The sequence below is a fragment of the Ambystoma mexicanum genome, chromosome 11, assembly GCF_040938575.1.
Source record: "Ambystoma mexicanum isolate Mex_15411 chromosome 11, UKY_AmexF1_1, whole genome shotgun sequence".
Lineage (NCBI taxonomy): Eukaryota > Metazoa > Chordata > Amphibia > Caudata > Ambystomatidae > Ambystoma > Ambystoma mexicanum.
The window spans coordinates 309,751,889-309,767,370 of NC_090934.1; the positions used below are offsets into that span (position 1 = coordinate 309,751,889).

Sequence of the window (15,482 nt, forward strand, 5' to 3'; positions counted from 1 at the left end):
AAAATGTCGAAAAAACCCAGATTCACATCTCCCGGCGTTGTTAGGTGATTGTGTCCTCTGGTGTTCCAGGATCTGAGGGTAAAGAGATCCTTGTCGGGGCGTTTCTCGATGGTCGACGTTGTTCCCACTATTTCGAGGCCCGGCCCTGCTCACTGCTATTTCGTAGTTTTCTTAGACCAGGTAGATGTAAACCAGTCCCACAGGCCTCTTGATGGTATAAAGTTCCATGTTTTTTGTGGGCTCTTCTGGTCGACCGCTTTTGCGATTAAATGCCTAGTTGGATGTGGTGTTAGGTCTTCTTTTCCTCTTCTTCTGTTTGATCTAATTTCGTGTGGACGATGGTTGTAGTTTCTTTTGCGCGAGTTTGGGTCTGCGTGGTTTGTGGCCCCACTCTGGTCTCGTGGAGCGTCTCTACGGTACTGTTTGATGTCTTCATGCGCGTTTTCTTTGTCCTTCGTCTTGTTCCATTGGTTGTGCGCATATAGGTCTTCTGTTTTTGAGTGATAATGCGCTTTGTAGTTTTTGAATTTTGTTATTTTCCAGTCTTGCACCTCTCGTTTAGTCTTTATCATTTCGGTCAGCTGGAGCCCCATCGATGCCATTTCTTCAAAAACTGCTTTGTCCATATGGGTGATGCTCTCAGCCTTTACATGTAAATAGGCTTTCGCCGTCTTGCCCTTGTGATATGGCTCCACCAACTCGATATCCCTTGGCCTCACATCCCTGAGGGTTTTTGATTTTTTCATGACCTGAAGGATGGTTGGTCGGTTTAAGATTAAATACTCTTTTGTGATGACTTGTTGTTCGAGTTTAAATAGACGGGTTTGACCCTTATTTGTCGTTTCCGTTTTCCTCTTGTCTCCCGAGGGAGATTGGAGTCTCGGATTGCTTCTGCCTCTCGCACTCTCTTTCCGTCTGGATGGTTTGTTTGCTTTCAAATGCATACTGGTGGACGTGACAACGTTGCCTTTTTTGCGGATTTGTCCCTTTGTTTCATTTCTTCCCATTTGTCCTTTTCCTCACTTGAGGCTGTATTTTCTTTGCTATTGTTTTCTACTTCCATCGTTATTTTGGCTGTTACGTTGGAGGTTATGTCTTGTTCTCTGCTGTCCGGGTGAATTGTTTCCCGGTGCTGTGATACGTTCATTAGCGGCGAGTCTGTCATGAATTCTTCCACTGTTCGTGGAGATCTTTGGGCGATGTTCTTCGGGGAGCAGGGATCATCCAGGGTTATGATCTCATCTGTTTTCACCTCTCCTTTTTTGAAAGTTATGACTGATTGCCCTGCTAGTAGTTTAGTGACCACAGGGAGTTTACCGGAAGTGCTCGCTCTTGTTTCTTTTTTTTTTGTTTATAGAGAAGTTTGTCTGGATCTTCTCTGTAATGTCCTCCGGGCCTTTTTTCCCACTGAGCACTCTCTGGGTTCGGACTTCCGGGCTTATTGTCCCACTGTGCAGCTTCTGTATTTGGAGTTCTAGAAGATTTCCCACTTTTGAACCCTGAGATGGTGTAGGGTTTCTAGTTTGTTGCTCCAGACGTTCAATTTTTCGCTCAAGCGCCTCGATTTTTCTTTCCCAGTTTGTTTCCTGGATATTTTTCTGTGTTTCTATGGCTGTTATATAGCTTTCTACATGGGACATTTTTGCGCTCATGTTTGCGAGGATTGCTGTGTTGTCCTGAATTTCATCCTTCAGTGCTTCATATAATTTACAGAAGGGCGCTAACACAATTGACATTGCCGACATGGTTGCTATCATGTCCGGTTTCTGGATCAAAGTGTCTTTGTGAATGGCCGCGGCAATGTCACTTAGTCAGCGATTTTTGGGAGAGGTTTGGGTTTTCTCAGCTCTTTTTGGCGTGCCTGTGGTGTGTGGGCCCCGGCGTTCTATTTGTGAAGTAAGGTCGTGGCTTGTTGACAGTCTCCCCGCCTGGAGCTTCTGAGGTGTCCGTTGGGGTTCCCAGTTCCTTGTGGATGGTAGGGCCGCTGTTTGGAGTTCCATGATCAGGTGCGGCTTCGTCCATGCGAGCCGTTGTTCGCTGTCATCTGTTAGGTCCAATGGTCTTTGGGTTTCCTCCAAAGACAGGCTTGATACGTGATCTTCTACGGTCGCCTTTGTCCTTCCATCCTTGTTTGTTGTTGGGGTTTTTTGCTTCTTTTTGTTGGGCTCTGAGTTTGTAGTTTCTGGATCCGACGAGATCTTGGGATTGGAGGATTCCATTTGTCTCTCCCGAGGCTGATCCTCCACCCTGCTCTTGGACTGGGCTTTGGTTTCTCTCTCATTGCTTTTTTCTATGCATGCTGAGGCGTTTGATTTTTTTTCCGTAGATGTAGCGTTTGTGGTTTGGGTATCATCTGTTTTTCTTAGTTTTGACCCTGGCATGATTTCTTTCGCTACTTCGAGCATCTCTGCGTCTGGTACCTCTGAGTCCACTGTTAGTTTACGTTTGTACTGTTGGGTAAAGAATGTTTTTAGGGGGCAAGATAGTAGCAGTGCCGGATGTTTTGATGGTCTTTTTCTTTTAAATATCTTTCCTTCTTCTCTGCTTTTTGTGTTCGAGTCTTTTATACACCTTTTATTACCTTGAGTTGAAATTGCCTTCCGAGGTGTTTGGTTTCTCTTAGATTTGAGTTTTTTCTTTCTTTGTTGATTTGCACCGGTCTTTGTTCTCTCGTCCTCTGTTTCCTTGGTTGAGTCCTCCTGGTCACTTACTGTGTGTGCATCCCCTCGTTTATTACCCTCTTCAAAGACTTCGTCACTCTCTCTGTCTGAGGGCGATTCACCGGAACTGATTTCCACTGGTTCCTTATTTTCCTTTACCTGATTTTTGTACACGTATGTTGTGTTTCTCTGGTCTGGGTCTTGACTTTTGTAATCTGAGTGAATCATTGCCTTGATGTTCAGAGTTTTCTTAGGGCAGTCCATTTTTTTTGCTGTTCCCACGGCGGAAAGCAATGTCTTTTTTTGTTCCTTCCTCCACGTTGTTTTGGTTCTGCACATTTGTCCCCTGTGCATCCACTGGGTCTTGGCTGCTGCGGGGGTTGAGTCCTTTCTCCAAGGGGGTGTTGCATGTTGGGGGAGTCATCCCACTGGCTGCTGCGTCGACGCTGTTGGGCATCAGGTTACCCGCGGGCTCCTCCAAACTCGGAGTCTTCCAGACGTCGTCCACCTCCTCACTCCGCCCGCCCCACAGCTGAAGCCCCGCAAAGGTGGCGACGCCGGTCGTCCTCCGACAGCCCTGACGCCGCCACCACTCGTCTCCAGGACGGCGGCTGGGGCCCCCGCTGCAGCGCGCGCATTTGGGAAGGCAGCTGGGTCAGCTATGCTCGTTTTCTCTCTCCCGCCCAGCCCGGCGGGGTTTTCACAGTGGCTGGGCCTCTCCACCTTTTCCACCCCTGTGTCCGCCGGCTGGCTTCCTCGCTCTCCACGCACTGCGTCGACGGGGGCGTACCCGACGGGAGAGCTCGGGCTCGCAGTTTCAGACGCACTTGCGCTCACCGGCGTCGAGACCAAAGCCGAACCCCACAAAGCCAGTAAGCCCGTTACTGCTTGTCTATGGTGCGTTTTTACTATAAGATTACCTCTGGGGGTTCTTGATTTTTCCGCTCTCTTGACCACAACCCCAGAGGCGTCTGAGTCATCAGCCACCGGTGTCCTCATTTTCTGTGTTCGTTTGGACGTTGATTCTCTGTGTTCCTCCGGCTCCAGATAGGACGTCTTGGCCTTTCCTACTGGTGGTGTGGGCGGACGCACTTCAGGCTCCATCGTGCTTTTACTCCGCGTCTGCAGCGGATTGCTGCAGACTGCTCTCATCTCGGCTCGCAGCTCCGCTCACCGCTCCGCGGTGTTCTGGGATAATGAACCACTTCCTGGCACAACGATGTGGTTAGATTACAGGACTGCTGCAGACTGCTCTCACCTCGGCTCGCAGCACTTTTCTTTGTTTTGACAACAAACTGGGGCTTTCACGTGCCAAATACGGGATCCGTGAATTATCCACTCCCTTTGTCACGCCTTAGAGTTTATTTTGTTAAAGTGTGAGGGCCAGAATAGTAATTTGGACACAGGATGGTTTTTCTTTGGACTTTCTGACATTAACAGACACCTAGTTTTGATTTTAGGTAGGAAAACACCTTTAGTACAGAGACAGAGGGGCATTTCCCCACCACCTTTTATTTTACTAAAGGTCTCTGACCAAGACTATAAACCCCTTGTGTCTGAGTCTCACTCCTGGCTCCTCACAGAGCAAAGCACCTATTTCTGGGGACCTATGCCTTTCGACGGTTGGTGTTGAAGACCCTTTGGACTCCTTGGGGTTGCCCAAGTCCAGGTCCAGTCCATTTATCTTGTAAGGCTTTGGGCCTTACTGGGACCATGACGAGAACGTGTTGGTCTGGAGTAAACCCCCAACACGTTAGCCTTCTGGTCATATAAGTGTTTCAGCATGGCCTGACCAGCTTTGAAGTTCTTTGGTGCTTCAGACCTCATAAGTGTCATCCTTTTCCTTAGAACTAGCACATGGTCAGTGCTGTTCACTGGCTTGGAAGGTGGAGAAGCCTCCAGGCCTCCCTTGATGAGAGCCAAATGGCCTCTGACTTGATCTCCATAGATATGCTCAATGGGGCTGAAGCCCCCTCCTGCTTGAGGTACTTCTCTATATGCAAATAGAAGTCATAGCAGTAGTAGGTCCTACTTTCTGTCAAGTGGTTCCTCTAAAGTCCCTTTCAAGCTCTACATGATTCAGTTAAACCTCTCTACCAATCCATTGGTTTGGGAATGGTAGGCTATTGAGAACTTGTAGGTTACCCCACAGGTTTCCACATGGCATGCATGGAGTGGGACATAATATTGGTTCCCCTGTCAGAGATAACCTCCTTAGGAAATCCTACCGTGGTAAAGATACCAAGTAGGGATTTGGCAACTGCCTGAGCAGTGGCAGTTATTATAGGATAGCCTCCGGGTACCTAGTGGCATGGTCCACTACAACAAGAATGCATCGGTTGCCTGAGGATGTGGGAGGTTCTAATGGACCAACAAGGTCAATCCCTTCCCTTTCAAAAGGTGTTCCCACAACTGGGAGAAGGCACCAAGGGTGCCACATTCTTGGCTGCACTTTTGCCAGACATCTGACAAGTGTGGCAACCTTTGCAGTGCTTGTCCACCAAGGCACCCATCATGGGCCAATAGAAATATAAGGATAGCCTTTCCTTGGTCTTCTTGGTACTCATGTGACCAGAGAGAGGTACCTCATGGGCCATCTGCAAAAGTAAAGCTCTTACTCCTTTGGGCACCACCAGTCTCCCATGGTCCATTGGAATAGACTCTACAGGTTCACTATATTGGAGGCCATCCCCCCAAGAGAGCCTGTGCTTCCCATGGTCTTGCCCTTCAAGCTGGGAAGCAGCTTTCTTGTGCAAGCCTTCGAGAGGGAAACTCTTTGTCCCCTACTTACGTCTGTCGTAGAGGGTCCACCTTCTGCAAGCAAAGTCTGCAGATCAGGATGGTCTCTAGAATCTAGATCTTCCAAACAAGGTGGAATCCCCTATACCTCTGTGTCACCAGTAGGTGGGTCTTCTGGTGATTGTCACCTCAGCCTGAGCTGGAGCTGTTGCCCTTTTGAGACTCTGGATTTCTCCTTGGTCACCTGAGGGAGGTCCTTTAAGGTGGCCTCTCTCTTGCCTCCTAGTTTCAGACCTTGTCTTTCGACTTGGGAGCTTTGCTGTGTCTGAGGCAACACCCAAGACCGCTAGGTTGTTACCCAGAAGCACATTGCCAGGCACCTCTGACTGGACACTGACAGGAATTCTGACAGTCATGTCATTGCATCTCAGGATGACGGGGATTATGGGGAACATCTGGATAGGGCTTCCTGAAAGTTTAGTTTAGACTTAGCTACTGCCTCTTTGTTGATCAAACTCTCATCAACCAATGTAATGCTGGCCCCAGTGTCTCTAATGGCAGAAGTCTCTTGACCATTGATGAGAACACTGTCCTTAAAATATGTGTTTGTGTTATCAGAGATGGAATTATAGATATCCTGACTCTGTTACCACAAACTAAAGGAAACTAAAAAGTAACTCTGGCATGAACTCCAATGGGTTCTTAAGCCAGAGAGTGAAAGTTGGCACCTGTCATAGGAGCTTTTCCCTCTTGGGTGAAGGCTAAGAAGGCATATGGGACCCCCAGGGATTTGCTCTTACATCTGGGGGTACCTTTCATATGGTCACCAGTTCCACAAACCACACATTTGCCAATCATTCTTTGGAATGGGGTTTCTGGCAACCACCTCTCACTAGCCCTATTGAATTTACCGTGGTGTTTCTGGTTTCTGTTACTTTTGTGGCCCTATTTAGATGGGGTGCTTGGGGGTGGGGAGGTGTTGGGGGATTCCCTTTCCCTTTTTTGTCATTTCTCCCCTCCTTCTTGTGAGGATCCCTAGAATCTTTGTGGGTGGCCCTGTTGGCTATCCACCAGTCAGCAGCAGCTGCTAGCTTCTTGGGGTCTAATTCTTTTGAGTCAGCCAGGTGCTGTCTCAATTCTGAGGAACAAGCATCAGAAATGTTCTAGCATGACAAGATTCCTCATGCCATCAAAAGTTCTCACTTTGTGGCCTTCACTCCACCCATCTAGTTTCATGTGATTCACACACCCAGGTTGCCCATAACACTCTATCTCTCTAATTATGCTTCCTAAACCTTGTCAGATATTAGGAAGGGGTCTTCCTATACTTAGCTATGAGAGCTTGTTTGACCAAGCTGTAATCCCTTCTATCTGCTGCATCCATTTCCAGAATCACATCACAGCCATTTGGGGGAGCCTTACATTTTACAGGCTAAACTCAAATGTTTTCAACCAGTCAAATATATCACATCTCACATCCTACTAAATCACCAGCCCCTTTGATGACCTTGGTTTTCTGGTCCTGGAAACCTGTACTCCAGAGGACCCTGAAATTATCCAGAGGCATTTATCTCATTTCCAACTTGTGGGTTGGTTCCTTTTTGCTCAATTCACGTATCCTATGTTCTAATTGCAGTTTCATTTCCACAATCCTAGTTTATTGCTTTTTCAGTTCCTAAAGTTTTCCAGGAGACATGGTATTTGGGGATTTAAGCATGGGAGGAGCTGTTGGAGGGGAACCTCCAGTTGGCACAGTCTTCCCCCAAATACAATACTTCCGCATCAAAATTTGCATTGAAGTCACAATATACCCCAATATACTCACTCGGGTCAATATTTGGTCTAGGAGATAACAGGTCTACTTTGGAACTTGTGCAAGTCCATCAACATTTGAATTAAGTCTGACATGTTACCTTTACAGCTGAGGCCTCATTTTGCTTTACATAATTCTTTAAGTTGTTCTACTTTATGTATAAGAAGAGCATCTTGCTTGTATTTTTGCATGTTATTTTTTTTGCATTTATATAGCGCTACAAACCCTCAAGCATCTGAGCTCTGCTTACCCATGGTGTGTGGTGTTCATTTATCCACCTCGGAAGGATGAAAGGCTGAGTTTGGTCCTGCCGGAAATTCGAACTGATCAGTTACTACTGATTTAAGTTTGTCATTTTGTACACAGACTTTGTTCAGCAGCCTTAGATGATGGTTTTCCTGAATACAGGTATCTCAAAGACTCAGTGTATCCAAAAATACACGTTCCCACTGCTGTAACATCACTTGATGGGGAGTTCTATACAAGTTGCTCTCTATGACAGAACTTTGAAAAGCCCACCTTCGGTGAACAGGGTTGCACTTGTTAATTTAGGCCTGAACCACATAAAGGTTTGGTAGAATGGCGAACATACAGGCTTATTCTTAGAAGGGAGGAGGTCTGCAGTGAGGTACAAAGAATTCAGATCATGCACTTAGTTCAAGAAAACACGAATAGATTTAGGAACTAGATAAAAGAAAATAGGCATTTGTTTATTTTGGATGTGAATACAGCTCTTGAGTCAGTAAGGAGTTTTCCCCCTCGCCTAGCAGGGGTGGCGATAGGTCACCTGCTGTATGCAGACAACTTGATCCTCTTGGCCCAAACTAAGGTGGGCCTCCAAAGACAACTGGATGCATTAGAAAGCTAATTCAACGCAAATGCCTTGAAGATAGATGTCCAAAAGTCAAGAATTCCTATATTTGGACGGAAAAAAGGAACAACAGCAAAGAAAACCAAAGCATGGTTCAGAAAAGGGGAAACAATACTTGAGGTCACGTCTCTTACATATCTTGTCATGTGCTTTTACGATAATGCAGTGGATGCACAATGGGAACTGATACTTCAAAGCAAGGCCAAGAGCCTAGCGGCCCAAGCCAGAGTGATTCAGGCTCAGTATTGTAAATTCTCCCTGACTCCAGTCATTGAATTTTATCACCTAAAAGTGTCGCCCATCCTGACTTATGGGGCGGAAGCATCTTTTACTTTATCTTCTGACATCTGGGTGAAACTGGAAGGAATTTTCTGGAGAAGAGTCTTGTCGCTACCGAATTGTGTACCTGCCCAGGTCATAAGGGCCTAGTTGGGCTTGACTTCACTTTACGCTTGAACAGTATGGAAGTCTCTTTCGTTCTTCAGAAAATGCTGTGAAGAAAACACAGAGGGCTCTCTGGCTTGCACAGGAAAAGCCATGCTTGGTAACACCGATCCACCACTCAAGCACTGGAGGGAGGTATATATATCCATTCTGAAAGAGCTGAATGAGACCGAATTGACCCTCAAGAACAACCCGTTAAAGGTCAAGAGAAAACATTTTGACTTGGGTTGGATCCAGACCTCAGAGGCACGGCAGAGCTCCAGACTCTATGGAAACAAATTCCCAGACATAAGAGCGAGGGGCACGGTACCCAAATATCTGATCAAGCTTCCCTGTAGAAATCGGCGTAGTCAATTCATGCGTTTTAGGTTTAATTTGTTTCCCACCAAAGAGCTTATTGAAGTTAGAAAGGTGAAATCTCTGAGGAAACTTCGATGCAGACTGCGTGACTGTAAAAATGAGGCTCTGTATCATCAGACATTGATATGTCCCGGAACAAAAAATGTGAGATCGAAATGGTTTGACAGTTTTGTAAACCAAGCTACTACATTGACGCCTGATGACTGCTGGGTAAAACTCATTTTGGGGGAACACGTCTCCATAACTTTGCCCTTGTTGGCTTTCTTGAAAGACCTTTTTTAGTCCTTAAGGGAGGAACATTGCTGAATGGTAAGACATCACAGCATCTAAAGTTGCATTGACGATGAGGTTCAACTCTGTGGCCTAGAGACATTTTGGAACTATGGGGTTTCTCTGCCCCTTGTGTAATTTTTCTACAAAACCTCTCATTCAGATCCAAGTGTGAAGTGGAAATTTATTTAAATGTCTTACCTTCCTAGCCTTCTTTTTTATTGGTGGTTCTGTTAAATTCATAGAGTGTTATTATTTGTATCGGGCTAAAGGTTTGTTTTCTTTTAAACCAAATGCCAAAAAAAAAAAGCCATTTATTATATACACTAACGGGGAGGTGATACTTCACAGGTACATTAAGTACTTTAAAACATTAGGATAATATAAGATCACTTTTGAATATTCTTTAGATAATAAAGGACAATTGTATTAACTTCATAATAGCATTGGTAGTAACAAATTATTCAATAAAACCATCTGAAACATATGTGCAAACTGTTCCAAACTTGTATAACCTTTTATAACCTTTGTCCAGCCTATCCTAATGAGTCCAACTCTATCTTATGTGAGTCTCTCAATGTTCAGCGTGGTCACTGGGCCACCATGGGCCAGGGGTGAAGCAGGACATCAGGGTAACAGGTTCAGTGTGGCAGAGTCCAGCAGGAGTCTCTTTGAGTATTGCAGGTAAGTAAAGGTAGTTTTACAAAGGCAAGGCAATCGGGGTGTTCCCTTGTAGGTTTACCCCAAGGACCAGTAGTTAGAGTACAATGGGTGGTCCACCCCAATGTAACTCTATGGGAGTCCTGGGAGGGTGCAAAACAAAGCTATCTGCAGCCCCAGGATCACATGATCAAGCAAACAGGTAAGTTGCTCCAGGGGTAGGACAGTACCTTTAGGTGAAGAAACAGTTGCTACAGGACTGCGCCAGCTGTGAGGTGACAGCAGACCCGGTCATTGGTTTCTCGGTCTTGGTGACATAAGAAATTGATTTCAGTGGATCTGGTGACAGCTGTTGGGTAGACCGATGCCCAGCAAAGGATCTTTCTGGCTTGTTGGCACCTTTTTTAGACTCGTTGGAAGGACAGTTTTTGCAGTGGATGACTCTTCTCGGTCCTCGTCTCCGGTGAGGAAAATGTTAGGTGCTGGATCAGGTCACAGCAGGCTTAGAAAGATGCCCACAAAGGTTCAGGCAAAACCGCACTTCAGGAGACGATGCACAGCGATGCAGCCAAGGTCCGAGGGTATTGGTGAATTGCAGACCGTGGAGGTCGCAGCTCTTCAAGCATGGTGCAAAATGCAGTTTTTCTTGGGACTGGTTAGGCCCACCCATCCAAGGGAGGAAGTCGTCGTTGGATGTTCCCTGTCACTTAGAAGTTGAGTTCGGGACAGCATCGGTTACCCAGCAAGTGCTTGCTGTCGCTAAACGTTGCTGGTGTCATCCTTCTTCGTTCTTCTTCTTTGGATTCTTCTGTTCCAGTGCTTGACTCTGGTTTCCAGCTCCAGGACCTCTAGATGTATGCAGGAAACCTGAGTGAATCCATCAGTCGTATCCCATGCACCACTCAAAGTTAGGGATGGCTGTCCAATGGGGACAGCCAGCCTCCCAGTCCGAACTGATTTCTCTCAGGCAGACTGCAGGACAAGGGACAGGGAAGTTTCTATTGACCTCCCCCCACTTCTGTCCTGCCAGTCACTACAAGGGTCCTTGCAGGCTTTCCAAGGGATATCCAGCAAAGACAAAGGGACAAGCACCTAGCAGGGCAGAACAAGACATAAGAAAGGACAGGCCATCTTGTTTAGGGCTTAAAAAAGTACAGCACCCATTTTGGGACAGATTGTGTCCCTTGTGTCCCCTACCGCAGCTGCACCGACAGCGTGCGATGAAAGTTCACAAAAAGTTGTGTAAAAGGTTCACTGCCACCAGCCTAGACAGACCTTTTAACAGTAACCAAAAAGTTACTGGAGAGTCGACAAAAGGGATACATTTTGATACATATGCTGATCTCGCAAAATAAAACACAGGTAGGATAGAAGTATCCCCCTGCCTTGGTAACTTGAAGATTTTGCCAAGCAAAGAAAAAACAATCATATAGAGGCTCAAGGGGCCCCCAGCAAGAATGCACAGAAAGTGCTGTGTGCTGCTTTAATATATTGTGGAGGCCTTTAAAATTGGTTGAAAGCATGACTCCACAAAGAAATATCAAAAAGAGTTCAAAAGGGTCCCCATGATCTCAGTAAAAGAATGAGTGTATGTGGAGAAACATTCCCACTCACTGAAAAGGATCAGTCAAAAAATCCAAGAGTTCAGCGAAATGTGCTGGGGACTCGCAGGTAAAGAGAATTTTGCACAAGATGGAAATCTTCTCTAACAGACAATGTACTCATTGTATTTATGCCCTCTGAAATGTTTCTGCAGGACCATACATGAGGGGTTTGCTTTTGTGAGAGGTGAACCTTAGTTTCAGTTTTAATTGCGTGTCTCCATCTTGCTGCAACCTTCCACAGCATGTTCAGTGTCCCACTAACCATGAGTGTGATGGATGTGCCTGCTTATCTTCAGAATGTTTTACTGCTGCATTACATACAATTGGGAAATTCCACATTGCCTGAATTATCATTTTGAAATATGAATTGGCATGTTATTCCAAATGAATCAATTTAATAAGTAAGGAGAAATGCTATGATCTTGTGAATGAAAAAGCCTACAGTGATATACAGGGAGTCTGTAGATTAAAACAACGCAACCTTTTGTTATTTGATTTATGATATCGTTTGCATGCATCATTGTCATGAAAGTTTTGTGATTGACAGCACACCATGAATAATTATAAATATATATTCATATGGGTTTTTGTGCAACGGGGAGAGGAAAGCACAAAGTCATCAATTCCCAGTTTCCACTCTGAAATACATACAAAGGGCCAGACGCACATAACCTGTCAGTCAGGTGCGAGAGTTTAGAGAAGGGGCTCATTTGGAAACAGCTGTACAAAAGAACAGAAGATGCTAGAGCAGGAGGTAGGAGGCTGAGGAGAGAAGGAGACGGGAGGATGGAGGAGAGACCCGTGTGGCGGGAGAGAAGGTGACAGAGGGCTGAAGAGAGACTCACTCAAGATTCTTTGGGGAGAATTGGGGTTTAGGAGGCTGGCACTTGATACAGAAGGGCCTGAGGGAGTGGTGGTAAATAGAGAGGAGGAGGTAGCACTTGAAACAGAGGTGCGGAGGAGGAAGTGGCAAATAGAGAAGAGATGGCACTTGTTGGAGAGTTGCCTAAGAACTAGATTATTAAAGCAGTGGTGATAAGCAAAACTTATGTGATTAAGAAGAAGAATATTAAGAACACAACAGTGGAGAAGTCTGGAGATAGGGTAACTAAGGATTACCAGTACAAGAGGTGCAATCATGACCAACGTAATTTAATTGTTTTCTCTTTTTATTGTGAAAAGGATAAAAAGAACAAGAAGAAGAAGCACAAGGAGAAGAAACTTTCTTCGGACTCTGAGGCCTCGGACACCTCTGACTCAGAGAGCGAAGGAGGTCAGTCCTTGCGCAAGAAAGGGAGGCACAGTGAGAAGCATAAGAAGTCACAGAAAAAGAAACACAAAAAAGAGAAACACAAACAGCCCAGGAAGGGTGTGTGCAGAGAGTGACTATGCCAGGCGGAGACTATGCTGGACATAGAAATCAATGCTGCGCACATCCAGGGCCTTCTACAACTTGTCTCAGTTGATTGATTTCTGATGTGAATATAGCCCCTAAATCCATTGAAAAGTCCCAAGTGGAGAGGTGCGTTGCTTCACATGTGAGAGTATGCCCCTGAAGAGTTCCTTTGGGCATTATTGCTGGTTTCTTGCCTGGGTGGTCAATGCAGGTTCCAGAAATCCTCAACATCAAGTGATCTGTTTTGCATTCAGAATGGCTTTGGTTGACCTGCAGTCATCATCATGATAGAATTTGAGAAAGGCTGATACCAAGTGAAAGACCAATGCAAAGAATAACCATGTCATTATTTTCTCTACAAGAATGGATATTGCATATGCTTTGGAAACCGCACATTTAAATTGTAGTAAGGCCGCAATAGTATAGATGATCATGCGTTTTTATTTGTTTTTTTATAATGCCTACAATTGCAATAAAGCCTTCCAAGATCTTGATAAGAGGTTTGTATGGAATGAATTGAGTTATGTAGACTGTCTAACAAAACATGTGTAACAATGGGATTATGTTATTGTATCTTGAAGTTTGTCATCCAACCTCTTCTCCAATTCTGGAAAAGTCTTTTAAGACGATGTTGACCCAGACATTAAGCGTCCATTATCCGGGCTCACTGGAATTGGATCACTGGCTGATTGTGCATTTGCTCATCTCACCCTCTGGTGCAAAGGCCAGAACCTATTTACAACATTAAAAAACGTTTTGACTTTACAGACGATGAGGTGCAACTTTGATGGTCTTGTTGGATATCTAACTATACACAAGCTCAGTTGCCCTTCGGTACTGCTCTCGCTAATTATTTTTCTTCCTCCTCTGTCTTGTTCTTCGACCGCTTTTGTCAACTCTAACAAAGGAGGTAAGAAAAGGTCTGGCATTGTGGTGGGTGATCTGGGCACTGGTTTTGGCCAATGTAAACCAATGGTTAGGAAGGTGATGTCTCTTCCATCACATGTGTTTTCTTTACAATAAACATTATCTGTAAACATATCAAAAACAAATATGTAATTTCTGATGTTTGTTAATCTGCTTAGAATCACATGCTTTGCATAGGTCCGACATCCAGTGGTCACTGCGGAGTATTGCATTTTGTTTTTCGTAGTCGAAAAGGGGACGTCGACAAGGCGTGTCTGTAACACTATCCCTATAGTGACGTGCGTCGTACCCACAATCCCTCACGCGTCAAGGTCCCTCAGATTGTTTTTTTCCGCCCAGCTTCTGGTCGCCTTACGCGGAGCTCCTAGAGAGACATTGCAAAATACTTACTACGGACCTCGGTCCTTAATTATACTTATTATATTCTTAAAAATCCCTCCACTCGACATTAGCTGTGAAGCTGTTTCTCCGCTGAACAAGTTTTCGACGGAGGGGAAGAGACGGAGGGGATCCTTCGGCGCTGCCGAACACGTGACCAGGCCTCGACGGCCAACATACAGTAGGGAGAGTGGGGGTTCGAACTTTTATCTTCTCTTTGAGAATGTCTTTCTTTCTCCCCTATCTTTCCCTTGGGGTTGTTATCACCAGTTATTATTGCCTCAGCTATGGAGAGGATACCTTTTAAGTTTTGCCCACGCTGTAGGGGCAAATACACTTGGAAGGATAAACACAAGCTCTGTAATCGTTGCTTGCCCCTCGATCATAAGGAGGACAGCTGCGCGGCCTGTAAGCTCTTGAAACCAAGAACTCTTAAAGAACGGAAAGTTAAGAGGTGGGCGGACTACGCTATGTCGAAGTCAGTTTCCTCACCCGCCGCCGCTGTTACAGAAAGTGACGAGGAGGGTGATAACTCGACGTCCGTTACGGTAGTCATTAACCCCCAGAAGGAGCGCTCGCGCTCCTCGACGTCCGTCCCCGGCCCCGACGGGCTCGGCTCACGCCCTGCTTATGGGGATGAACACCCCAGCGACAAGGAAGCACATAGACTCCATAGGCCTAAGCACACAACCCACGGCTCTTCTTCGTCAAAGACGAAGGATCCATCAGCGCCGAAGGGGACGCAGGGCACTCCGGCGTCTACCTCAGACCGTAAGGTTCTCAAGCCCCACCAGCAAACGCAGCCGCGACCAGCGATTGGGCTTTCATCAAACACGGGCGCTACCTCAAAAACATCCGACGTAACGCTCCATAGAGCGGCCGTCGAGAAACAACGCGTAACGCAGGCAACGTCGATACCAGAGCCCTCTACCGACGAACTCGTTGTCGAGAGCCTGGCGAGAATTGTTTCCGAAGACAAACGTAAGCGGACGACGAAACAGACGTCGAATACCGCACCAAAAGCTATAGAAACGCCGAAAAAGCACAAGAGTAGCCAAGAACTGCCCCCTTCATCTAAGGGCACTTCTGAACTACCGGAGGGCTTTTCTGAGGGCGAGGGAAACCTTTCGTCGACGTTGTGGGAGCGTTCTAAGCGTTTGGAAGGCGAAAACACTGATCTCCCCCCTCTAGACTATTCAGGGGTCCCCCATGAGACCCTTGAAAGACTCCATTCTTGTATGGAAAAAATGGAAAGGTTTTTGGGAAGCCAAAACCCACCCGCACACAAAAGACCAGGAGAATGGCCCCAGGATGACCATAGGGTCAAGATCCCTAGACTGTTTCCCCTTTCTACAGACGT

General features: G+C 46.0%; 1 protein-coding gene across 2 annotated transcripts in view; it reads left to right on the forward strand.

The window, feature by feature from the left end:
• The window catches only part of ZCCHC17 (zinc finger CCHC-type containing 17), a 262,713-nt gene extending 249,399 nt beyond the window's left edge, over positions 1 to 13,314 (forward strand). For both annotated transcript variants that reach the window (XM_069623041.1, XM_069623042.1), the window contains one exon: positions 12,604 to 13,314. In XM_069623041.1, the coding sequence (XP_069479142.1) occupies positions 12,604 to 12,807 (204 nt within the window). In that variant the 3' untranslated portion in view covers positions 12,808 to 13,314. The remainder of the gene's footprint in view (positions 1 to 12,603) is intronic.
• Positions 13,315 to 15,482: the final 2,168 nt, after the last annotated feature.